The sequence below is a fragment of the Nycticebus coucang genome, chromosome 4 (genome assembly GCF_027406575.1).
Source record: "Nycticebus coucang isolate mNycCou1 chromosome 4, mNycCou1.pri, whole genome shotgun sequence".
NCBI classification, from domain to species: Eukaryota; Metazoa; Chordata; class Mammalia; order Primates; family Lorisidae; genus Nycticebus; species Nycticebus coucang.
Genome location: NC_069783.1, coordinates 106,261,738 through 106,286,765, shown reverse-complemented (window position 1 = coordinate 106,286,765; position 25,028 = coordinate 106,261,738). Strand labels below are relative to the sequence as shown.

General features: G+C 46.1%; 1 protein-coding gene across 2 annotated transcripts in view; it reads left to right on the top strand.

The window, feature by feature from the left end:
• The window catches only part of ADGRD1 (adhesion G protein-coupled receptor D1), a 130,679-nt gene that overhangs the window by 87,046 nt on the left and 18,605 nt on the right, over positions 1-25,028 (top strand). For both annotated transcript variants that reach the window (XM_053589533.1, XM_053589532.1), the window contains 4 exons: positions 10,986-11,089; positions 11,891-12,002; positions 13,279-13,432; positions 24,099-24,165. In XM_053589533.1, the coding sequence (XP_053445508.1) occupies positions 10,986-11,089; positions 11,891-12,002; positions 13,279-13,432; positions 24,099-24,165 (437 nt within the window). The remainder of the gene's footprint in view (positions 1-10,985; positions 11,090-11,890; positions 12,003-13,278; positions 13,433-24,098; positions 24,166-25,028) is intronic.

Here is a 25,028-nt window from a genome sequence, read left to right as displayed (position 1 = left end):
TACTTTTATTCATTCTCTAAATGTGCCACAGGTTTGATATCAGCCTTATTTTTTTTTTAATGTTCATAAGAATGTTCATTTTTAGCATGGATAATTTTAAAGCATTTTCAAATCAACCTTTTCTGGCAATGAATAGATTGTGATTTCTCCCACGATGACACCCACAGACTATCTAAATCTAGTGTCACCTGTGCTGAGCAGTGACAGACTTGTCATCATAAATGCTCTGTGATTCCACCTCTTCTGACTTATAGGATTGCATCAGCCCCCGTCCCCTCAACCACAAACATGATTTCCTATTGAGAGAGCACCAGCCCAGACCACAGCAGCAAGGCAGGCTGGTCTTTTGCTCTCAGCGTGCAGAAGATCCTGAGGAGGCAGCTCTGCTCCCAGGCCACTGGGATGCTGTTCCAGCCCCAGTGCTGGGGAGCTGGCCTAAGGCCAGGCTCTGCCTCCTGGTGTGACCCCAAAGGATCCAGTGAGTCTCACTGGATGATGCCCACAGTGGCAGCACCTCACTCATGTGGTCAGAACCAAAGAAGAAAGCAGATTCAAGCGTTAGCCCTTGACAGGTGGGGAGCACTCACAGGCAGGGAGCACCCACAGCCAGGGAACACTCCTTCCTCCTGGGCCTTCCTCATTGAAGTAGCACCAGCGTCACCACAGTCTTACATCTCCTCCCAGAATTGTCCTCTCATTTCTTGAAGTTTGTTCCCAGTGAGGCTCACACCTCTGCTCCATTCTCTGCCCAGCTGCGACATGAAGACTAGTGCCCAGTCCTGAGGGTCTTTGCGGGCACCTGCCAAGTGGAACTGAGGTGCTTCTGGTCTCTGCAGTGTCCAGCAGTCAGTGGTGCGTGGTCTTGTGCATTCTTCTCCATGAGTGAACTCTTGGCAGATGACTCTGTGGGCAGAGGGCACAAGTGTTTTTATCTCAAAAGAAGTGGCCACCTTGCTCGCCCTCTGGGGACCTTGTACCAACTTGTACCTCCTCTAGCAGTGGATAAGAATGGGCAGAAACATGGCCCCATCTCTTGGTGCATCTAACCTCTACAAACATGAGGTTTGACCTGGAGGATGAGCCCTTGAGTTGACATCAGCATATCTGAGCCTGGGTGCCCCCCTGCTTGTGCCAGCTGGCCAGTTCCTGTGGACTCACATCCTGTGCCTTTGAAATTAGCAACCCCAAATCCAGTAGGAACCCCAAGAAGTTGAGTTTTGTTTTTCTGGGGTAAAATGACCTTAGAAAAGCAGGTCATTGAAACAAACAGAGAATCAGTGCAGAATAGACCCTGACACTTCTCAGTGTGCCCACGAGAATTCATGTCAGAGAATTAGAAGAATCAGAAAGGAAGATGACATATGAAACTAAAATGTAAGGCAAAATTTGCAACATTATTTATAATAGAAATGACAGAATAACAGGAGCATTAATAAACATAGCACTCCTGATTACATAAATTCAAATACATCTATGCTAAGGAAGACCACCCATCTTTTTTTTTTATTGTTGGGGATTCATTGAGGGTACAATAAGCCAGGTTACACTGATTGCAATTGTTAGGTAAAGTCCCTCTTGCAATTATGTCTTGCCCCCATAAAGTGTGACACACACCAAGGCCCCACCCCCTCCCTCCATCCCTCTTTCTGCTTCCCCCCCATAACCATAATTGTCATTAATTGTCCTCATATCAAAATTGAGTACATAGGATTCATGCTTCTCCATTCTTGTGATGCTTTACTAAGAATAATGTCTTCCACGTCCATCCAGATTAATACGAAGGATGTAAAGTCTCCATTTTTTTTAATGGCTGAATAGTATTCCATGGTGCACATATACCACAGCTTGTTAATCCATTCCTGGGTTGGTGGGCATTTAGGCTGTTTCCACATTTTGGCGATTGTAAATTGAGCTGCAATAAACAGTCTAGTACAAGTGTCCTTATAATAAGAGGATTTCTTTCCTTCTGGGTAGATGCCCAGTAATGGGATTGCAGGATCAAATGGGAGGTCTAGCTTGAGTGCTTTGAGGTTTCTCCATACTTCCTTCCAGAAAGGTTGTACTAGTTTGCAGTCCCACCAGCAGTGTAAAAGTGTTCCCTTCTCTCCACATCCACGCCAGCATCTGCAGTTTTGAGATTTTGTGATGTGGGCCATTCTCACTGGGGTTAGATGATATCTCAGGGTTGTTTTGATTTGCATTTCTCTAATATAGAGAGATGATGAACATTTTTTCATGTGTTTGTTAGCCATTCGTCTGTCGTCTTTAGAGAAAGTTCTATTCATGTCTCTTGCCCATTGATATAAGGGATTGTTGGCTTTTTTCATGTGGATTAATTTGAGTTCTCTATAGATCCTAGTTATCAAGCTTTTGTCTGATTGAAAATATGCAAATATCCTTTCCCATTGTGTAGGTTGTCTCTTTGCTTTGGTTGTTGTCTCCTTAGCTGTACAGAAGCTTTTCAGTTTAATGAAGTCCCATTTGTTTATTTTTGTTGTTGTTGCAATTGCCATGGCAGTCTTCTTCATGAAGTCTTTCCCCAGGCCAATATCTTCCAGTGTTTTTCCTATGCTTTCTTGGAGGATTTTTATTGTTTCATGCCTTAAGTTTAAGTCCTTTATCCATCTTGAATCAATTTTTGTGAGTGGGGAAAGGTGTGGGTCCCGTTTCAGTCTTTTACATGTAGACATCCAGTTCTCCCAACACCATTTATTGAATAGGGAGTCTTTCCCCCAAGGTATGTTCTTGTTTGGTTTATCAAAGATTAGGTGGTTGTAAAATGTTAGTTTCATTTCTTGGTTTTCAATTCGATTCCAAGTGTCTATGTCTCTGTTTTTGTGCCAGTACCATGCTGTCTTGAGCACTATGGCTTTGTAGTACAGACTAAAATCTGGTATGCTGATGCCCCCAGCTTTATTTTTGTTACAGAGAACTGCCTTTGCTATACGGGTTTTTTTCCGGTTCCATACAAAACGCAGAATCATTTTTTCCAAATCTTGAAAGTATGATGTTGGTATTTTGATAGGAATGGCGTCGAATAGGTAGATTGCTTTGGGAAGTATAGACATTTTAACAATGTTGATTCTTCCCATCCATGAGCATGGTATGTTCTTCCATTTGTTAATATCCTCTGCTATTTCCTTTCTGAGGATTTCATAGTTTTCTTTAGAGAGGTCCTTCACCTCCTTCATTAGGTATATTCCTAGGTATTTCATTTTCTTTGAGACTATGGTGAAGGGAGTTGTGTCCTTAATTAGCTTCTCATCTTGACTGTTATTGGTGTACACAAAGGCTACTGACTTGTGGACATTGATTTTATATCCTGAAACATTACTGTATTTTTTGATGACTTCTAGGAGTCTTGTGGTTGAGTCTTTGGGGTTCTCTAAGTATAAGATCATGTCGTCAGCAAAGAGGGAGAGTTTGACCTCCTCTGCTCCCATTTGGATTCCCTTTATTTCCTTGTCTTGCCTAATTGTATTGGCTAGAACTTCCAGCACTACATTGAATAGTAAAGGTGACAGAGGACAACCTTGTCTGGTTCCAGTTCTAAGAGGAAAAGCTTTCAGTTTTACTCCATTCAGTAAAATATTGGCTGTGGGTTTGTCATAGATAGCTTCAATCAGTTTTAGAAATGTGCCACCTATGCCTATACTCTTCAGTGTTCTAATTAGAAAAGGATGCTGGATTTTATCAAATGCTTTTTCTGCATCTATTGAGAGGATCATGTGATCTTTATTTTTGCCTCTGTTAATATGGTGAATAACGTTTATAGACTTGCATATGTTAAACCAGCCTTGCATCCCTGGGATGAAGCCTACTTGATCATGATGAATGACTTTTTTGATGATAAGCTGTAATCTATTGGCTAGGATTTTGTTGAGAATTTTTGCGTCTATTTTCATGAGTGAGATTGGTCTGAAATTCTCCTTTTTGTTTGGGTCTTTTCCTGGTTTTGGTATCAGGGTGATGTTTGCTTCATAGAATGTGTTGGGGAAGATTCCTTCTTCCTCAATTATTTGGAATAATTTCTGCAGTACAGGAATAAGCTCTTCCTTGAAGGTTTGATAGAATTCTGGAGTGAAGCCATCTGGACCAGGGCATTTTTTGGTTGGAAGATTTTTTATTGTTTCTTTGATCTCAGTGCTTGAAATTGGTCTGTTCAGGAGCTCTATTTCCTCCTGGCTGAGTCTAGGGAGAGGGTGTGGTTCCAAATATTGATCCATTACTTTCACATTGTCAAATTTCTGGGCATAGAGTTTCTGGTAGTATTCAGAGATGATCTCTTGTATCTCTGTGGGATCAGTTGTTATTTCCCCTTTATCATTTCCGATTGAGGTTACTAGAGATTTTACTTTTCTATTCCTCGTTAGTCTGGCCAATGGTTTATCCATTTTATTTATTTTTTAAAAAAACCAACTCCTTGTTTCATTAATTTTCTGAATGATTCTTTTGTTTTCAATTTCATTGATCTCTGATCTGATTTTGGATATTTCTTTTCTTCAACTGAGTTTAGGCTTAGATTGTTCTTCTTTTTCCAAGTCCATAAGATCTCTTGTGAGATTGTTGATGTGCTCTCTTTCTGTTTTTCGAATGTAGGCATCTAAAGCGATGAATTTTCCTCTCAAAACTGCTTTTGCAGTATCCCACAGGTTTTGGTAGCTTGTGTCTTCATTGTTGTTATGCTCAAGGAAGTTAATGATTTCCTGTTTTATTTCTTCCTTCACCCATCTATTATTCAACAGAAGATTGTTTAGTTTCCATGCCTTTGGGTGGGGTCGAGCATTTTTGTTAGAGTTGAGTTCCACCTTTAGTGCCTTATGGTCTGAGAAGATACATGGTAAAATTTCAATTCTTTTGATTCTGCTGATATTTGTTTTGTGTCCCAGGATATGATCAATTTTGGAGAATGTTCCATGGGGTGATGAGAAGAATGTATATTCTTTATCTTTGGGATGGAGTGTTCTATATGCGTCTATCAAGCACAGTTGTTCTAGGGTCTCATTTAAGTCTCTTATATCCTTGTTTAATTTCTGTTTAGAGGATCTGTCCAGCTCTGTAAGAGGAGTGTTAAGGTCCCCTGTTATTATGGTATTATCAGATATCATATTGCTCAGACTGAGTAAGGTCTGTTTCAAGAATCTGGGAGCATTTAAATTGGGTGCATAGATATTTAGAATTGAAATGTCTTCTTGTTGTATTTTTCCCTTGACCAATATAAAGTGACCATCTTTGTCTTTTTTGACTCTTGTTGCTTTAAATCCACATGTATCTGAAAATAAGATTGCAACTCTTCTTTTCTTCTGAATTCCATTTGCCTGAAAAATTGTCTTCCAACCTTTGACTCGGAGCTTTAATTTGTCTTTTGAAGCCAGGTGTGTTTCTTGCAGACAGCAAATGGATGGCTTGTGTTTTTTAATCCAGTCAACCAATCTATGTCTCTTCAGTGGGGAATTCAAGCTATTAACATTTATTGAGATAATTGATAAGTGTGGTAGTATTCTATTCATCTTATTTTGTGAGAGTCCATTGCTTAGTTTTATCTTTTGCATCAGTGTGGAGGTTTGGTTCTGTCCTTTAATTTCTGAGTTCTTACTTTGCTGCTGATCCATTGTGGTGGTCAGTGTGCAGAACAGGTTGAAGTATTTCCTGTAGAGCTGGTCTTGTTGTGGCGAATTTCCTCAATGTTTGTATATCCATAAATGATTTGATTTCTCCGTCAATTTTGAAGCTTAGCTTAGCAGGGTACAGAATTCTGGGCTGGAAATTGTTCTGTTTAAGTGGATTAAAGGTAGATGACCATTGTCTTCTTGCTTGGAAAGTTTCATTAGTGAAGTCTGCGGTCACTCTGATGGATTTGCCCCTGTAGGTCAACTGGCGCTTACTCCTGGCAGCTTGCAGAATCTTTTCTTTTGTCTTGACTTTGGACAGGTTCATCACAATATGTCTTGGAGAAGCTCGGTTAGAGTTGAGGCGACCTGGGGTCTGATAGCCCTCTGAAAGCAGTGTGTCAGAATCTTTGGTGATGTTTGGGAAATTTTCTTTTATAATATTCTCTAGTATGGCTTCCATTCCTCTGGGTCATTCTTCTTCCCCTTCTGGAATTCCTATAACTCGTATGTTGGAACGCTTCATAAAGTCCCATAATTCTGACAGTGAACGTTCTGCTTTCTCTCTCTTCTTTTCTGCCTCTTTTACTATCTGAGTTATCTCAAGAACTTTGTCTTCTACCTCTGAAATTCTTTCTTCTGCATGGTCTAACCTGTTGCTGATACTTTCCATTGCATCTTTAAATTCCCTGATTGACTGTTTCATTTCCTTCAGCTCTGCTATACCTTTTTATATTCTTCATATGGTTCATCTCTTATTTGATTCTGTTTTTGGTTTTCCTTTTGGTTATTTTCCACTTTATTAGCAGTTTCCTTCATTGTTTCCATCATTTCTTTCATTGTTTTCAACATGTGTATTCTAAATTCCCTTTCTGTCATTCCTAACATTTCTGTATAGGTGGAATCCTCTGCAGTAGCTACCTCATGGTCTCTTGGCGGGGTTGTTCTGGACTGGTTCTTCATGTTGCCTGGAGTTTTCTGCTGATTCTTCCTCATGGGTGATTTCTTTTATCTGTTTCCTTGCCCTAATTTTCCTTTCACTTCCTCTTGCTCTTTAAGTTCTCATGCCCGTGGACTAAGGGTTACAGGACCAGAAGGGTGAGAAGGTTGAAGAGCAAAAAAGGGATGAAAGAAAGGAGGACCGAGTGATAAACAAAAAAAAATAATAAAATAAAAATAGAGAAAGGAGAGGGGGTGGGTAAAAGGAATATTGACAAAAAGAAGAGAGGCACAGAAAGAGGGAGACAGAGCAATATAGGTGTATAGTAGGGTACTTTGATACAACCTTAAAAAAAAAACCACCTTCTGGGGGTGCCCAGTGGGGTGGTTCCCTTGAGGTCAGCAGCTCTTTGCTAACCTGATCAGACACAGTACCCCACCTCCACCAAGTAGAGAGGGAAGACAAAAATGCTATAAATCAAACCAAAACAAGCAAACAGAAAACTTTACGGGATAAAATTGGCTGGAAAAACCAAATAATAGTGGTAGAAACACTAACAAAAATGAAGTTCTAATTATTGAAATAGGCAGCAATGGGAAATTATAATTAAACTAGAAAAATTGAGAAAGAAAAAGGATCTGTATGGAAAAGGAACTTAAAAAACAAAACAACAATCCACAACATCAAAATAAACAAAAAAAACAACCAAACCAAAAAAAAAAAAAAACACAACCAAAAACAAAGCGGTATGTATATGTTATTGAATATTGTCTGGGCAACACGTGGTCTTCTGGGGTATGAGATGTTAATCACAGTTCTGATACGACTGGAGGCTGCTAGTTTCTCAAACCCCAGCAGGTAGACACCCTAAATCTCTCTTCAGCCCATTTAAAAGGCACTTCGAACTTGTTCACTTACTGAGCAGAAGCTTTCTCAGGGAAGTGCTTGTCGCTGGAATCACTGCTGAAGTGGCTGTCCACTTACCCTGTGTGCCAAAACTGGTCTCCCTCTGCCCCCGAGGTTTAGGGCTGCAAGGCAGCTCAGACCCCGCCCTTAGGCTGCTTGGTCGCTGGGTTACCAGCTCCCACCCAATTCTAGCTCTGCGACCCTGAGGGCGGAGCTTGCCGGGGCACATCGCTCACAATGTCTGCCTGTGACCCAGAGCCAAACACTATTAGCTCCGTCTGGCTCAGCGGCTCAGACTGGGGCCCTAGACAAAGGCCAAAGTTCTCCACACTCCCGCTCAGGCTCTCCCCAAGGCAGTTCAACTGAGTGCCAAGTCCAAAGACACCAAAACAGTTCACAGGTAAGGCCTTTCTGGTTTGCAGTCTCGCTGCTACTGAACTTACAGTTGCGGGCAGGTTTAGATGGATTGAACACACGCGACCACTTGCCGGTTTTCCACTGTTTTAGTCCTCCTCTTGGGGTCCAGAAGTCTCTCGCTGACTCCCTGTATCCTCTCAGGGGTGATGATAGGCAGATCCCACCAGCCAGAGATGCCTGGAGTCCTATATCCCCAGACTCACGGTGCCCAGATGCAAGGAAGCTGTTACTCGGCTGCCATCTTGCTCCGCCTCTAAGACCACCCATCTTTATATTAAAAGAGAAATGACTAAATCAAAAAATATGTGTAATGTGCAACTATTAAAGCACAGGTTATAATCAGGCTAGCATATTTGGAAGGATTTCTAAGGTATCATTATGTGAAAAGGGTGAGGTGTAGAGCAGAGAGGTTTAATATCCCATGTTTATGAAACAACACAGACCCCTTTGTGTGTGAAGTGCATGTGTTCAAACACACGTGGTCAGATCTCAGTCTGTGATTGTCAGAGCAGAGAGCAGGCGCGTGCTGGACTGCTGGCTGGGGCAGAGGCAGGGAGACACTGGGCTGCAGCCCCGGCCTGCAGGGGTATAGCCATCGCTTGTGCGGATTGCACAGAATGGTTGCACAAAGAGCCATTTTCTAAGGCCTGCTGCCCAGGGGTGGTGTTTTGAGGGCTTGTCTTGTCACTGCTATGTCCTGACGTCCTGATGCCTAGGCACCGAGGGCCTGTGAGCTTCAGGAACAAGAGTGTGGACAGACAGGTCAGTTCCACAGGAGAGAGGGACTTAGGGAGATAGAGACACATGCTTTCTGGGAGCCACATGCATGCTGGTCCAGCCAGCAACTGGACTCACAAGAGCAGGTAGGAACTAGGATTTCCATCATCTCTGGGGACCAGCTGCAGGGGGGCAGGGAGGTGGTGCCTGCAGTGATGCTGTGGTGGACAGGCACAGTCTGGCCCCACCAGGGCTCCTAAGGACAGGCTCAGTTGTGCATCTCCACAGTGGCTGATGCAGAGAAGAAGCTTACAGGAAGGCAGTGAAGGGAAGCTGGGACAACCAGGATTTGGGGGACTGAGGGCTGAGGGTGCAGGATAGGGGCTGACATGGTGGCAGCCGTTAGAGCCCAGCCTTAGGATAGCTCAGCCTCCCTGCCTCTGTGCTTGGGTTCCCCACCCAGGTGGGAAGGCCAGGGAGCAATCTGGTTGTCTAAAGTGAGATGGACGTCCTTCTGGGTCTACACCCTGTGGGGAAGGTGATGCCTCATGGGTTGGTGGTGGGCACAGCCCCTGAGCTGGCGGGAGTGCCAGGGACCACTACCTTGGGGCTCCTCCTCCCTCCAGGGGACTGGTGCCTTCTAGGAGCCCACTGCTCGGCTCCTCCCCCCCGCCCCCCGGCTGCTCTAGAGGGTCCTTGGGAGTGGCCAGGGCATCTGCTGCTAGGTAGCCAGGACCTAGTGGTACAGGAGGCCTATGTTGGGACAGCTGCACCTGGGAAAAACTATTCCCTCAGGAGCCCTCTCCGGCAGCCAGCAAGTGTGAGAGAAAAGTATGTTAATGAGACAGTCACAAGCTGTGGTCTGAGGCTGACTCTGGCCAGTGGACGGAATACCCTTTGCCCACAGAATTTTAAATTCAATTGTCAATATTTCAAAACCCACATAGTTTATCTAAAACTTTGGATTTCTGCTTCAAGAAAATACAAAGGAGAAGATCCAGCCATGCCGAGAGCATCCTGGTTGGAAGCAGGAGACGCTGCCACCGTCCTGCCACACCCTGCGGCCCCCACACGAGGCAGTTATATGTTTGTGTCATTCAGCTTTTAGGAAAACAGTGACATGTTTCTTGTTGTCTAGGATGGCACAATGAAAGCTGCTGAGAGGGACTTTGGTAAGAACAGGTGAGAGTTTCTCCTTGGTGGCCAGTCCCATCTCTTGTGCAGGCCCCGGAGCCTCTGTGTGTCCTGCTCCTGCAGCACCAGAAGCAGTGGTGTTTATGTTCTTTGACTCAGGAATCCGTGTCTTGAAATAGACTCCTGACTTCTCTGGGCGTTTCTAAATCCAGCTGCAGGTGGGAAAGGAAAGGCACTGTGGGGGGACACCACACCTGGTGGAGGCAGGAACGACACTGCCGTCAGGTTGGGGGATTCTCCCTTCACACCCTCCACCTCACCCCCCCAATCAGGGTCTGTCTTCCCTGGGACAGAGGGTTCTTGAACCCACCCTTAATGGCTACCTGGCAAGGCACAGCCCTGACCACTGACACTGGCTCTGGCTGCAGGAAGGGCGTGGGTGGGCGGCAGCAGGGGCCTCAGCATTCTTCTCCGTGCTCCCCACTGCCCCTGGCATGCTGCTGACTGTGGTGGGTCTGATGAAAGTGTGTAGGGAAGATTTGATGGTCGATGGTGGGGCTGGTTGATGATAAGGTCGGTTAATGATAAGGGCACTGTGGGGGGTAGATGGTGTGGTTAGTTGACGGTACAGATGGTTGATAGTGAGTTCAGTTTATAGTAAGGTTGGTTGATGGTGGGGTTCGTTGATTATAAGGTTGGTTAATGGTAAGTTCAGTTTATGGTAAGTTTGGTTGGTGGTTGGATTTGAGTGATGGTAAGGTTGGCTGATGGTGGGTTGGTTCATGCTGGGGTTGGTTGATGCGTACACAGCACCTGTCACATGATGAGGACCAGAGTGGGTGCCGACCTACAATGGGGGCAGTAGCCTGCTCTTACACAGCATGTCCTGTGTCCCAGCCCTGCTCTGCGCACTCTGCACAAGTGAATTACCCGTGGCACCGTGTGAGGGGAGAGTGGTTGGTATTTTCCTTTCACAGCCAATCACAGTGTCAATCATCAGCTGGGGTGTGGCTGAGTGGGGACTTCCACTCTGCACTCTTCATTCAGGTGGCAGCACCTCCCAGCCGCCTGGGGGCCCACGGGCAGGGGCAGTGGTGGACAGGCAGGTGGCAGACGGCTGGGGTGGAAAGGAGTGGAAGTTGGAGAAGATGGAGGGATCCACAGGCGACTTCGGGTGTGGGCCACACGCAGAGCATGCAGCCGGGATTTGGGGAGGCCAGATCCTCGAACATTCCTGATTACACCTCTGCTTTGCTCCCCAGCTTGCGAGTGGACACCAGGTGGCACTGTCGTCCATCAGCTACATCGGCTGCTCCGTGTCCGTGCTCTGCCTGGCTGCCACACTGGCCACCTTCGCCGTGCTGTCGTGAGTCCCCTCTGTTCTCCCCAGGTGCTCCCTTGGCAGTTCTGGGTCAACTCCACTGTGACCCCTGCCCAGCTCGCCACACTGCTAGTATGGATGCCTGGCCCTATCTGCAGCCCGCCCACCCTATGTTCCACCTACTCCTCAGTTTGAGATCTGGAGCACAAGGGAGGGTCGAGGGCTGCTGGGTGGCCTATAAAAGAGCGAGAGAGCTGTGGAGTTGGGGACACTAAGCCCCAACTGAGCTGGGGTGGTCAGACACATGGGGAGTTCCGGGGGGGATCTGAGCCAGGCAGAGCTATCCTTGGACCCTTCCTGCTCCTGAGCTCCTAGCAAGGCCCCCAAACCCAGGCATGGGGTCACACCTGAGGAATCAACTATGCCCAAGACACATATTAACATCTTTGCATCTTCATAGTGGTGTGAGGAGGGGCTACTGCCCGGTGTGGCCAGGGCTCTCTCTAAGGGGAGGCATTTGAACTGCTGTGCACAGCCCCAGGCAGGTGGGTTGCCCCAGCTGGCACAGGGCCTCAATGCTGGGGTGAGCTGTGGAGCCATGAGGGACACACAGGAGCTTCATGAGTGGGAAAGAAAAGAGCTGAGTCAGAGCAGCCAGCTGGGCTGGGAGGGCTGTGGAAGGACCTAGGATCATACTGAAGAGCAGTGGGGAGCCATGGAGGGTCCACAGCAGGGAGACAGCAGCCAGGTTGGGTTCTGTGAAGTCCTTCTGGCTGCTCCTGGAGGAAGAGATCTGTGGGGGGATGTGGTGGAGCCAGGGAGCGTCACACCTGCCTTTGTCCTCAGCTCCGTCAGCACCATCAGGAACCAGCGCTACCACATCCACGCCAACCTGTCCTTTGCCGTGCTGGTGGCCCAGGTCCTGCTGCTCATCAGCTTCCACCTCGAGCCAGGCTCGGTGAGTAGCACGGCTGCTCACCCTGCGAAGCCCTTTCTGTTTCACTGTCCCCCTACGATCCACCTCCCCAATGGCTCTGGGGGAGTATCTTCAGCTGTGAATTCAGATTGTGTCACGTGGTCAGGGCTGTGGCTATTGGGGAGAAATGGAGAAGATGAGATTCATGAGCCCATACTTGTTTGTGGACCAAGGGCTGTGGCACCATCCTAGCCTCACAGCCCACATTGTCCTCCCTGCCTCTGATAGGGGGTTTGGGGCCCAGTGGTCACACTGGTAAGGGAAGCTGTGACCTGTGCTCACCAGGCATGGGTGCTGCACAGCAGAGGGGCTCTGAGGACCAGCTCTTTGCATGGGAGAGGGAATCTCTGGGACGCTAGGAAGTCTGAGACCTCACTGACAGCACAGGGCAGGGTCCCTCTAAAGCAGTGGTTCTCAACCTTCCTAATGCTGCGACCCTTTAATACAGTTCCTGTGGGTCGCAACCCAACCCACAGGTTGAGAACCGCTACTCTGAAGTGATGTGGCCTTATAAATCCAGCTGCTGGGGAGAGAGGTGGGACTTCCTGCCATGCCCAGGGTAGGGGCTGGTTCTGGCAGAGTCTGAGGGCACTGAGCAGGATAAGTCGGGGTCCTCAGGTGCAGCCAGGACCAGCCTGTGTAAGCTGTGTGCATGTCTGTCTATGATTCCTGTTGAGAGTTAACCCGAGGAGAGTCACTGTGTCTCCCAGGCATCTTTTACTCCTAGGTAACTAACTACAAATTACAACTATAAATTCCAGGGAACTAAACCTTTCAGAATCTAGGGGTTTAGGCCATGTGGTAGGGCCTGCTCTCCGTGTCTCTCAGCCCTTTCCCTCCTGGTGTTCCCCCTCCAGGTATCCAAAGGTCCAGGCTCCTGTCCTCACCTGAGTGGGGGAAATCCTCCCCCTTTGGCTCCACTCAAGCCCCAGAGCTGCCTGATTGGGCCAGCTGGGTCATGTGTGCAGCCCTGAGCCAGTGCTTTGGACATGATTCTGCTGATTGGCTGGGCATGAACCCTATGCCCTCTCCTAAACCCATGTCTGTACCTGGGTATGGCATGGTACAGTGACCAGCTGACCTTGGGTCATGGGCTGCACCCAAGTCACTCTGATGAGAAGTGAGAAGACACCTAGGGAGAAAAGTGGTCACGTGAACAGAGATGGCTACGGGCTGTAGGTGCTGAGACACTGGGATGACAGCTGAACCCCGTTCACAACCCAGTGCACTCTCATCTCCTGTCTGTGGTTGACCCTAGGCCTCCTGCCAGGTGATGGCCATACTTCTGCACTACTTCTTCCTGAGCTCCTTTGCGTGGATGCTGGCGGAAGGGCTGCACCTCTACAGCATGGTGATCAAGGTCTTTGGGTCAGAGGACAGCAAACACCGCTACTACTATGCCATGGGATGGGGTAGGTGGGCTGAGGAGGGTGGGGCTGGTAGGGAGGGGATGGGACACACGGGATGGGACAGGGCAGGTGGGAAGGATGGGACAGGTGAGGATGAACAGGTGAAGAGGGACAGCAGGTCAGGTGTGACTTCATCTTCACACAGTCCTTCTTGGTGCCTCTTAGAGGCCAAGATGGGAAGCAGAGTCCATTAGCCAATCAAAGGCAAAAATTCCACATCATTTGGAAATACTTCCAGCATTTGTGACGTGCTTCGTTACTTTTGATGGCCTTTTCAAAGAATCAACTTTTGGTTTTATTGATTTTTCCCTGCTATTTCTATTCTATATTTCATTAATTTTTGTTTTAATCTTCATTGTTTCCTCTTTTCTGTTTATTTTTGCTAATTTTGCTTTTCTAGTATTTTGAAGTAAAAGTTGAGGTTACAGAATAGAGCTCCTTCTTTTTTTTATTAAATCATAGCTGTGTACAATAATGCAATCATGAGGTACAATGTGCTAGTTTTATACACAGTTTGAAATATTTTCATTGAACTGGTTAACATAGCCTTCATGGATTTTCTTAGTTATTGTGTTCAGACGTTTATATTCTACATTTAGTAAGTTTCACCTGTACCCTTCTAAGATGCACGGTAGGTGTGGACCCACTAATTACCCTCCCTCCACCAATCTTCCCCTCTCCTCTCCCCTCCCTTGCCCCTTTCCCCATATTCTTGTGCTGAGATTGGGTTATAGCTTTCGTATGAAAGCTATAAATTAGTTTCATATTAGGGCTGAGTACATTGGGTACTTTTTCTTCCATTCTTGAGATACCCTAATAAGAAGAATATTTTCTAGCTCCATCCATGTAAACACAAAAGAGGTAAAGTATCCATCTTTCTTTAAGGCTGTGTAATATTCCATGGTGTACATATACCACAATTTATTAATCCATTCGTGAGTCGATGGGCACTTGGGCTTTTTCCATGACTTAGCAATTATGAATTGGGCACAATAAACATTCTGATACAAATATCTTTGTTATAATGTGATTTTTGGTCTTCTGGATACATACCTACTAGAGAACTTATAGGATCGAATGGCAGGTCTATTTTTAAATCTCTAAGTATTCTCCAAACATCTTTCCAAAATGAATATATTAGTTTGCATTCCCACCAGCAATGTAGAAGTGTTCCCTTTTCTTCACATCCACGCCAACGTCTCTGATCCTGGGATTTTGTGATATGGGCTAATCTTACTGGAGTTAGGTGATAATCTCAAAGTAGTTTCGATTTGCATTTCTCTGATGATTAAGGATGATGAGCATTTTTTCATGTGTCTGTAGGCCATGTGCCTGTCTTCTTCAGAGAATTTTCTCTTCAAGTCCCTTGCCCAGCCTGAAATAGGATCACCTGTTCTTTTTTTGCTAATACGTTTGAGTTCTCTGTGGATTCTGGTTATTAAACCTTTGTCGGAGACATATCCTGCAAATATCTTCTCCCATTCTGAGGGCTGTCTACTTGCTTTACTTACTGTGTTCTTGGCTGTGCAGAAGCTTTTTAGTTTCATCAGGGCAATATACAATTTTAATGCAATCCCTATTAAAGCTCCATTGTCATACTTTAAAGATCTCAAAAAAAAAAAAACATCGTTTTATATGGAGTCAGAAAAAACCTTGAATAGCCAAGACATTACTCAGAAATAAAAACAAAGCAGGAGGAATTATGCTACTAGACCTCAGACTATACTATAAATCAATAGTGATCAAAACAGCATGGTACTGGCACAAAAACAGAGAGGTAGATGTATGGAACAGAATAGAGAACCAAGAGATGAATCCAGCTACTTACCGTTATTTGATCTTTGACAAGCCAATTAAAAACATTCAGTGGGGAAAAGATTCCCTATTTAATAAATGGTGCTGGGTGAACTGGCTGGCAACCTGTAGAAGACTGAAACTGGACCCACACCTTTCACCATTAACTAAGATAGACTCTCAGTGGATTAAAGATTTAAACTTAAGACATGAAACTATAAAAATACTAGGAGAAAGTGCAGGGAAAACTCTTGAAGGAATTGGCCTGGGTGAATATTTTATGAGGAGGACCCCCCCCGCCCCAGGCAATTGAAGCAGCTTCAAAAATATACTACTAGGTCCTTCTCTTTTAACATGGGCACATACGGCTATGTATTTTCCTCTACACACTGCTTTAGCCACATCCTGTATGCTTCATTTGTGTGTTTTCATTTTCATTCATCTCAAAAATACTTTCTAATTTATTTTTCCATTTTTTATTTGATCCATTAATTATTTATAAGTGTATTGTTTGGTTTCCATATGTTCATGAATTTCTGTTTATTTTTTTCTGTTGCTGATGCCTAATTTTATTCCACTGGGGAAAAATAACATATTTTATATGATTTCAGTCTTTTTAAATGTGTTAAGGTTTGTTTTATGCCTTAGAAAATGATCTACCTGGAAAATTTTCCATATGCCCTTGAGAAGAGTGGGTATTCTGCTGCTGCTGGAGTGGCCTATAGCCTGTCAGGCCTAGGTGGTTAGTGGATGGTGTTATTCAAGTCTTCTATTTCCTTGTTGATCTTTTGTCTAGTTTTTCTGTCCATTACTTAAGTGAGTTGTTGAAGTCACCACTTGTTGAATTGTCTAATTCACCCTAACATTCCCTTGTTAGGTTTATGTATGTTTCTTTTTATGTCTTTCTGAAGAATTGCCCCTTTTGTGTTTATAAAATATCTCTCTTTATCTCTGCTATCATCTTTGAGTCCATTTGTCTCAAATTAGTATAGCCACTCCAGATTTCTTATGGTTGACGGTATATCTTTTTCCAGCATTTTGCTTTCCACTTACTCGTATCTTTGAATCTAAAGCGTGTCTCTTCTGGATGTTGTTGGCTTCTTATTTAAATCCAGTCTGGCAATTTCTTATTTTTGACTATATCATTTAATCTTTCCACACTCAATGTTAGGATTTGTATAATGGATTTATAACTACCATTTTTCTCTTTGTTTTCTATATTCTACTACCTATTTTGTTTCTCTAGTGCTCTTTTATTGCTTTCTTTTGAATTGACTGTTTTCTGGTGTAATAGTTTAATTCTCTTAATGATTTTTTTCACCTTTTGGAGCTATTTTCTTACTGGTTGCTCTAGTGCTTACCATATGCATCTGAGCATATTAGAGTATATTTCATATTTATACTAAATTATGAGATATAAATGTTACTTTTATATAATCCTATTTTCTCTTCCTTCTTTTTCCATGATTTTTATGATCCATATTACATCTGTATAAGGTACAAATCAAAAATATATTGCTGTAATTATTGCCTTGTTTAATCTTAAGTCTTTTAAAGAAGCTGAGATAAGGAAGGGGAGCAAATACATATTTATAGAGTTGGCTATATTAACTTTCTTATTTACTATTTTTGGTTTTCTTCATTTTTTTCCCTGTGAATTTGAGTTACCATCTGGCATGATTGCTCTATGTGTGTGTGTTCAGGTTACTATTTGAAATCACTTGTTTGCAGTCTGAAGAACTTTTAAAATTATTTCTTGTAAGACAAGTCTGCTAATAACAAATTCTCTCAGTTGTTGTTTATTTGGAAATGTCTTCATCTTACCTTCATTTTTATTTATTTATTCATCTATCTATTTATTTACTTATAGATGCACATTTCACCATCACCTTCATTTTTAAAAGATAGTTTTGTAGATAAAAGATTCTTTTCTCTTTTGGTAAGTCGATAATGTCACGTCACTGCTTTCTTGTTCCACTGTTTCTCATGGTAAGTCAGCTCTTAATCTTGTTGAGGTTCCTTGTACAGATCTGAACAATTGTTTTTCTCCTGATTCTTTCTAGAGTCTTCTCTTTTTCTATTAACATTTTTACCCTGGGTTGTCTGGGTATATACCTCTGTGTTTATCCTGTTTGTGCATGGTGAGTTTCTTAGGTATGTAAATTAGTACTTTTCATCAAATATGGGGAAATTTTATTCCTTCGAATTTGCTTCTCTCTCTCTCCTCTCTTTCCGATGCTCCCATTATGCATACGTTTGTGTGCTCAGTGGTCTTGCATGTTTTTCTGAGTCTCTATTGATTTTGCTTCATTTCTTTTTCTCTCTGTTCTTCAAATTGCATAATATTTATTGGTCTATCTTTAAGTGCCCTGATTCTTTCTTCTGCAGTTTGGATCTTTTGTTGAACAGCTCTAGCTGATTTTTCATTTCAGTTATACATTTCAATTCCAGAATTTCCAGTTGGTTCTTGTTTTTTTCTTTTTTTAGAAATTGTGATCTCTTATTGGTAGCCTCCATTTGATGAGATATGATCATTATGTTTCCCTTTACTTCTTCAAGGATGAGTTCATTTAGTTCTTTGAGCATATTTATAATGACCACTTTGAAGGCATTTTGTGTTAAATATGACATCTGGGCATCCTCACGGGCAGTTTCAGTTGCCTCCTTCCCCCCCCCCCCCCCCCGTGTAGGGGTCATGCTTACTGGTTTCTTTGTGAGTCTCATTACTTTCTGGGGGATTCTGGGGATGTGGTTGTCGAAGACTTGCCATTTTAGATAGTAGATTGTAGTGACTCTGGATCCTGACCCCTCTGCCCATGGCTTCTTGCTTGTCGCTTGTGTATTTGTTTAGAGACTTGGCTGAACTAGTTATAAAAGTCTGTTTCCTACCGAGGGTGAGGTTCCTGGTGTTACTCCCCAGAGGACACAGCCTTGAGCATGTGCAGTCACCTGGGGACATCGGGGTATCAGCAGAGTGGACTTTGACTGTCTCCCCCTCTGCTCTGAGCCATCTGTCCATGTCTCTGTCACACTATCTGTAGGGTCCACTAATTGCCAGCTGGTAGTTCTTTCAGTGCTGACAGCAGCCTGGGCCACGTGTTGCTCCCCAGTTTGATCTACTAAAATCCAGGGTGTTTCTGAGGCCAATAGTTGAGGTTTCTTCAAACTCAGGAAGACACTTCCTACTTGCCTCTTCCCTGAGTCTCTGTAGACTCACTGACATGAGGTTTAGCTTGGTGCTACCAGCCCTCTCATCATTGCTCACTCCCTAGGCCATACTCTGTGCCAGGGTCCTTAAACTTCCACATACTCTGAGCCAAATAAATTCAGTTCTTCTGGGGGACACTTCAAAGCTCACTATTCCAATGGCCTTCCTTCCCTGGGGACAGTTTCTTAGGTGCTGCTCCAGAGCTGGCAGCAGGGACAGGGGCCCACTTCTTCTGGGGTGACATGTCTTCTTTTGACACAGGGCACCAGGGGAGGCAGCTTCTAATTCTCAGTGCTCGTCTCTCCCAACACAGTGCCTGTACCCAGTGGGGTGTTGGACGGTCCCTGCACACTGTGTGTTGAGTCAGTGGAGGGAGAGAGCCCAGCCTCCTGGCTGCTTTCCCTGGAGCAGACCATCTGCAACATGGGGGTAGGGTGAGAGATGCAGGCTGCCTGCTCCTAGAAGATTCTGGGAGCCCAGGGGAAGGAGAGCTCATACCAGCTTGAAGCAGACCCCCCTCACATCAAGCCAGGTAGGGAGCAGGTGCCCCAGATTTTCACTGTTCTTAACAAGATTTAATAGATCTGTTTGAGTAAAATTTTTAAAATTTGCTGTATGCCCTTAGGGAAATTTGCAGAGACTTTAAATATTTAAAAAATAATTCTTATGTGTTTTCATTATCTCACCAGGAGTACAGTCATTTTGGAAGTCATCTCCCCAGGGATGGGACTGGTTGTTGGACTTGGCTCTTGCCTGTTGTGGGGTGTTCTTGTGGGCCTGGGGGGATCCTGCTTTCTGCCCAGCATCGGGCTGGCCAGGCTGCACACTAGCCTCAGCATTCCTGCATTTTTTATAAACTATTGGTCAGGCATTAGGGACCTGCTACCTGGTTCCTTTCTGGTTTTCTGCAAATAGGTTCAATTTTCACAGTCCTCATTATGCACGGAGCAGAAAAACATGCTTATTTTGTGGTTTGAATCAGAAAGTATAATTTATCTGAGAATGAAGTGGAGGTAAATTATGCAGCCCTCATGGCTTCCCTGGGGACCCTCCAGACTGTTGCTGGCCACGCAGGGAGCTCCCCAAGGCCACCATGGGTGTCTCACACTCAGCCTCACTGCTCAGGCCGGACCGTCACGTGGATGCTACTGTGCATGGGGGTCCTGCAGCTGGACATCCTCTGCTCTCCAGTCTCCCTGCCGTGGGCCCAGGTCCAGTGTGATCTGCCCAACCCCTACCTTCCTGACTCCCCCAGAGAGGAGCTTCCCTTCCCTGTGATCTCTGCCCTCACTTAGTGAGGTTCAGAGGACGATACACGAACAGCCGCCTTGAGATACAGTCATGTCATTCAGAGGTGTACACACACATACCCATAGGCACAGCGAAGATGGGGCAGGAATGAACAATGTGGTGGGGTTTGTCTCTGGAGGCAGAGAAACCTAGTGTGAGTGGTATATGTCACCTGTGTGTGTGAAAAGAGAGATAATCTGAGCCAACCCATCCATCCTCTAAGGTTGTTTCATTTGATTGGCACAATATTGGAGAAAAAACTAATCATTTACCAATATTAAAGTCATTGAGGGATTTTTACATAGAATCCAAGCACCTGAGTATATGCCCTCCTTGATGGCAGTGGCGGGAACTGTGGATTCTGGGGGATGCTGGGCCAGAGGCCTGCCCCATGCTGCCTGCACATCTAGGGCAGGCTGGCCCTGTCACTTCTGCAACTTCCATCTGTCTTCCAGCCAGCTTTCCCTTAATTAATTTCATCAGGAACCCATGAACTGCATACTTCATTCTGATGGGCTGGGCTGGTGCTGGGCCAGCCCCAGGAAGCAACTGAGCCCTCTCAGCCTGCAGTCACTAATCACAGGCAGGAGGCTTTCCTGGAGCAGCGAGGTCCCGCAATGGAGAGCTGTGGGCTGACAGTGTCTGCCTGTAGACGTGCCCTGGCCCCACTGCAACCTCTAAGCCAGTGTTTTTCAATCTTTTTTACCTCACAGCACACTAGAACCTATAGTTAAAACTTCTCAGCACACTTAAATTATGTTGATCAAAAAAAGAAAAGAAAGAAAGAAAAAGAATATACTTATCATGCTTTGAACTTCTTTCAAAAATAATTTAATTAATGATCCTTAAAACTTTTTGTGGCACACCGGTTGAAAATCACTGCTCTAAGCACTGTCCTTGTGGAAACCCAGAGATTGAAGCTGAGGTGGGGTGGGGGTGTCCAGCCAGTGGCTGCTCTCTTTGGGGTTTAGTTGGCCTCTGGGCCCTGTGCCAGGAATTGGGAGGGAGCAGAGGAGAGGGACACATAATCTCTGCCCATGAGGAGGCCAGGAGAGGAGAAGAATGACAAGAATTGGGAGTTCTCATGTTGACACAGCTGATGTGTGTGATCTGATCCCAAACTCAGTCGGGGGAGAAATGTAACTTGTTTTATTTTCTGTATTGCAACCTGATTTCTTTCCTGAAATCTCCCAGTCATCTGGGGATAAACTTGATCATAGTCAATCCCAGGCCCCATCTCCCGAAGGTCACAGAGGGCCAGGACCTGTGGGAGCTGTGTCCATCAGGGCAGGCTGGGCGATGCTGGGGCAACAGCCTGCCCCACTCAATCAGTTTTAAACAACACGTGCTAATTTCCTGTGGACACTAGGTGCCCTTGGTGGGTCAGCAGAGAGGATAGGGGAGGAGGCCAGAAGCCCAGGGTGATGGAGAAGTCACTACCTCTTGCCACTGCCAGTTGCTGTGTGACGGGAGGGCACATGGAGGACATTACGCCAGAGATAAATGCTCAGCCCAGCTCCAGTCCAGAATGAGCCCTGTGGCCCCAAGAGCTCTGGGCAGGAGCACGAGCTCCCAAGTGCATGGCAGGTGGTGCCAGTGACTTCTGCGTGCTCTGGTGGTGGTGTCCCTCTGCCCCATCTGTCGAGACACCTCCCCCCTGTACCTATCCTCACAGGTCTTTATTCTGCTGTCTTGGCCAATATTTCCAACACACACTCCCCACAGTCACCTGCCAATGAATGTTAGGAGGCAGGAGCCAAGGAAAGCACCAGCCTGAGCACCTTCTGGAAGTGACCACGTCCCAGAGAAGAGCACACTGAGTAAATGTCTGATGACAGACTGGAGAGATCCCAACTGTCCGCAGAGACCTGTTATGGTCCAGACTGGCTATCGGGCTGCGAGTTTCAGATGACAGCAGCAGTGGGCAGGGGCCTCGCCGGCTGATGATAGAGATGGCTGCAGGGATGTGCTTTGGATACTGAGGTCTTATTATTCATAGATAGTTCTAAGAGTCCTCACTGCAGTGAAGTGAGGGCCTTGTCATCTCCATTTCCTCAGTAAGAACACAAAGAGGTTCTGAACCACCCAGAGAGGTTCAGCCAATTCCCTGAGGCTACACAGCTGGCCTGGGTAGTGGTGTTGGCCCCAAAGCCCAGGCTCTTCCCACTTGCTATCTTCTGCATCCTGACGCAACACCCCTCTTCCTCTCACCTGGGAAATTTTTCTTCTTGAAAACCTGCACACAGTCACTCACCCTGACGCCTTGGAGAAAGCAGATGGGGGCCACTCTCTTCTCAGGGGTGGTGCAGGGGCAGAGAGGCAGAGGGACTGGCACATGGGAAGTGTAGAGCGACCACTGTGGAAGGCTGTCCCCACCTCCCAGGCTGTCCACCCAAGCCCCAAAGGCCACCTCGTCTCCTCTGTGGACAGCTTTATTGCCCAGACATTCTGTAATATTTCGAAACTATTTTGACATTTAACATAAAGTGCTTCAGAAATAGGCCTGTCTAGGGTGACACCTTTTCAGGGTGATTAATTAAAAAACAAAAACCCTGGTTCTCTTAAGGGGAGGTGTGGAGCTGATTCTTCCCCCAGAGGGCGCTAGTGAGCCACAGCCTAGCGGCAGGCTAGTCCTCCCTCCCCTTACCTGGAGCAGCAGGCTGGTCCTCCCTCCCCTTACCTGGAGCAGAAATCTCACACAGCTGTGCCACTTCAGCCACTGACCTGCCACCTCAGCCACTGACCTTGCAGAAATGCATTCTTAATCCCAGGGACCCACCTTTCTATCCCAGGGACCTGGGAAATGCAGCACATTCCCTTTGGGGAGAGAGTCAGTAGGTGGAGGGAGGCTCAGTCCTTTGCTTCCTTCCTCCCTTCCCTGCAGAGGGAGCAGAGGGCAGGGGCGGCCCAGCTCAGTGCGGCTGGACCAGACATAGACCCCATGGACAATGACCCACTTTCTGAGCATCTAGAAGTGTGTTGTTTTCAATTTTGAATCAGGTTCGGGAAGGATCTGCCTCAAAGTTCATGAGTATGTGTGGAGGTGGAGAATGTGTTTCCAGAATAAATTCCGTGGATTGGAGCTTGGGAAATGTTGCAGAATAGTCCGAGATACATTAGCACATGAAACATCTGAGCATCAAAAGTGGAATTAGAGGTTGGCTCACTGTTGGTTAGGTCAGAGTTTCTAAAAGTAGTGTGACCATAGAAGTTTTTCTCTGCAGAATGGCTGGAAGCACTGAGAATTGCTGAGCCAGGTTTTTTTCTACCTTAGTCTTAGAGCACTTCTACTCCCACCCTCCCAAACAAAGTCTGATATGGCTTTGTAAAATATTAAACACATTTAATTTGTCACATTCAGTTTCAAGTAACAGAAATCCAACTCAAACTGGTATAAGCAAAAGGGAACTTAATGGCTCACGTAACAAAATAGTTGTAAGGTGCTGGACTTCAGGCATTGATCCATGAGGTCAGGCAACCTGGCAAGGCTTTGCCTGCCTTTTCCATCACTCAGTTCTGATTTCCTCTGTGTTGGGGCTGAGAGCTCTCTCCCACATGGTACCAAGGTGGCCACCTGGACCCCAGTCTAACACTCTCAGCCCCTCAGGGGTCCAGTGGAGAAGAGAGATCTCTGTCAGCAGCCTCATAGAAAGTCTGATTACAACTCATTGATCCACGCAGGGTCACATGCCCATCCCCAAGCCAAAAGCTGTGGCTAGGGGATTGACATCCAGTTAACCAGTCCTGGGTCACTTGCCAACAGAGCCAGGAAGAGGCTGGCCCACCTGGATGACATGGAGTGATGCAGCGGTGTTCCCCATGGAAATGACAGGTTCAGACACTAGAAGCATGTGTACTATGTGCGTGTCACCCAGCCTCCCTTGCCACTCTAGATTGCTGACACTCACATGGGCTGGATAATTCCTGTTTGGAGGGTATCCCATGCATTACGGGGTGTATAGCAGAGTCCCTGGACTGTACTTACCAGATACCACCCCCTGTTATGACAGCCCAAAATGCCTTTGTCTCCTGTGGAGCCACCTTGGCCCTAGCTGGGAGCTGTGGGTCTGGACAGCCCCAGCTATGCTTCCCTTCCTGGAACCACAGAACCACATCTCACCCAAGCCATCAGCCTTGACCAGGCTATATACTCCCTCAGCTAACATGTGTGTCAGCATGAGTGTGAGGGCCAGGAGCGGGTGTGTGGACGTGTGCTGTCTTCTCTTGTTCAGACTGTAATTTCCCTGGGGATGGGGTCTGTTCTGTACCCCCAACATGGAGCACACTGTTCCCTGTCTGTACCAGGTATAAAGTGAATAATGGGCCAGGGAACGAAGGGTCCTGGAGGCCTCACCTGATGTGTCTGGTTCTCTGCAGGCCTCCCTCTTCTGATCTGCATCATTTCAGTGTCGTCCGCCATGGACAGTTATGGGACCAGTGACAAGTAAGTGAAAGGTGCCATCTGAGCACCCATCATTCTTGGCAGGCGGCCCTGGGGAACAGTACCTGTGAGGCCCCCGTGGCTTTGGCTCCCCTGGGCCCAGACAGTGAGGAACAACAGCCCAGCTCTGCTCTGGGCACTTCCAGCCTTGGAACTAGCAACCAGGTGTCCGGTGCCTCCAGGGTGGAGAGGTGGTTGGCAGGGGTCTCTGGTTGGACTTTGCAGACACTGTCCTGGTCACCTGTGGAGCCCACGCACGTGACCTGTGCCTTTTGAGGTGGCAGTCAGCAGGAAGCTGCAGTGGAGGGAACATGTGAGTGCTTGAAGGAAGGAGGTCTGATGTGTGCCAGGCACGTGGGCCATGAGGGTCCCAGGCTTCAGTAGTAGGGTTGGGAGCTTCATGTCCAAGGTCCCAAGTTCCACCTGAAATGCAGCTAATGGGCTCGTAGTGGAAGGAGGATGCGATAGTTTGTGGGGCCAGGTCATGTGTTCAAGTTCTAGAAACAGGGTTTTCCTTACAAGAAAAGAGGCTTTAGCCCAAATGTCTTTAGAAAGCAGCTGTTTCAGCCAAGCCGAGATACCAGCAAATGAAAACATGAAAGGGAAACATTACAGAGAGTACTTAAGAAGAGAAAGAGAGTAAGACTCTTTACAAACTTGGGATGAGATGAGCTTCCACAGGAGCTGTGAAGCTGGGAAAAATCCAGCCTTTTGTGTTTTAGCGCAACAATTTACTGAAGATGAGGCCCTTATAGGAAGCATTGTCTGAGAGCGCTTTGAAAAAAGAATGATTAAACAGACCATTGTTCTGGCCTGTTCTTTTCAATCCTGGATGCTTTTAGAAGCTGAGGCACTAATTAGAAGAA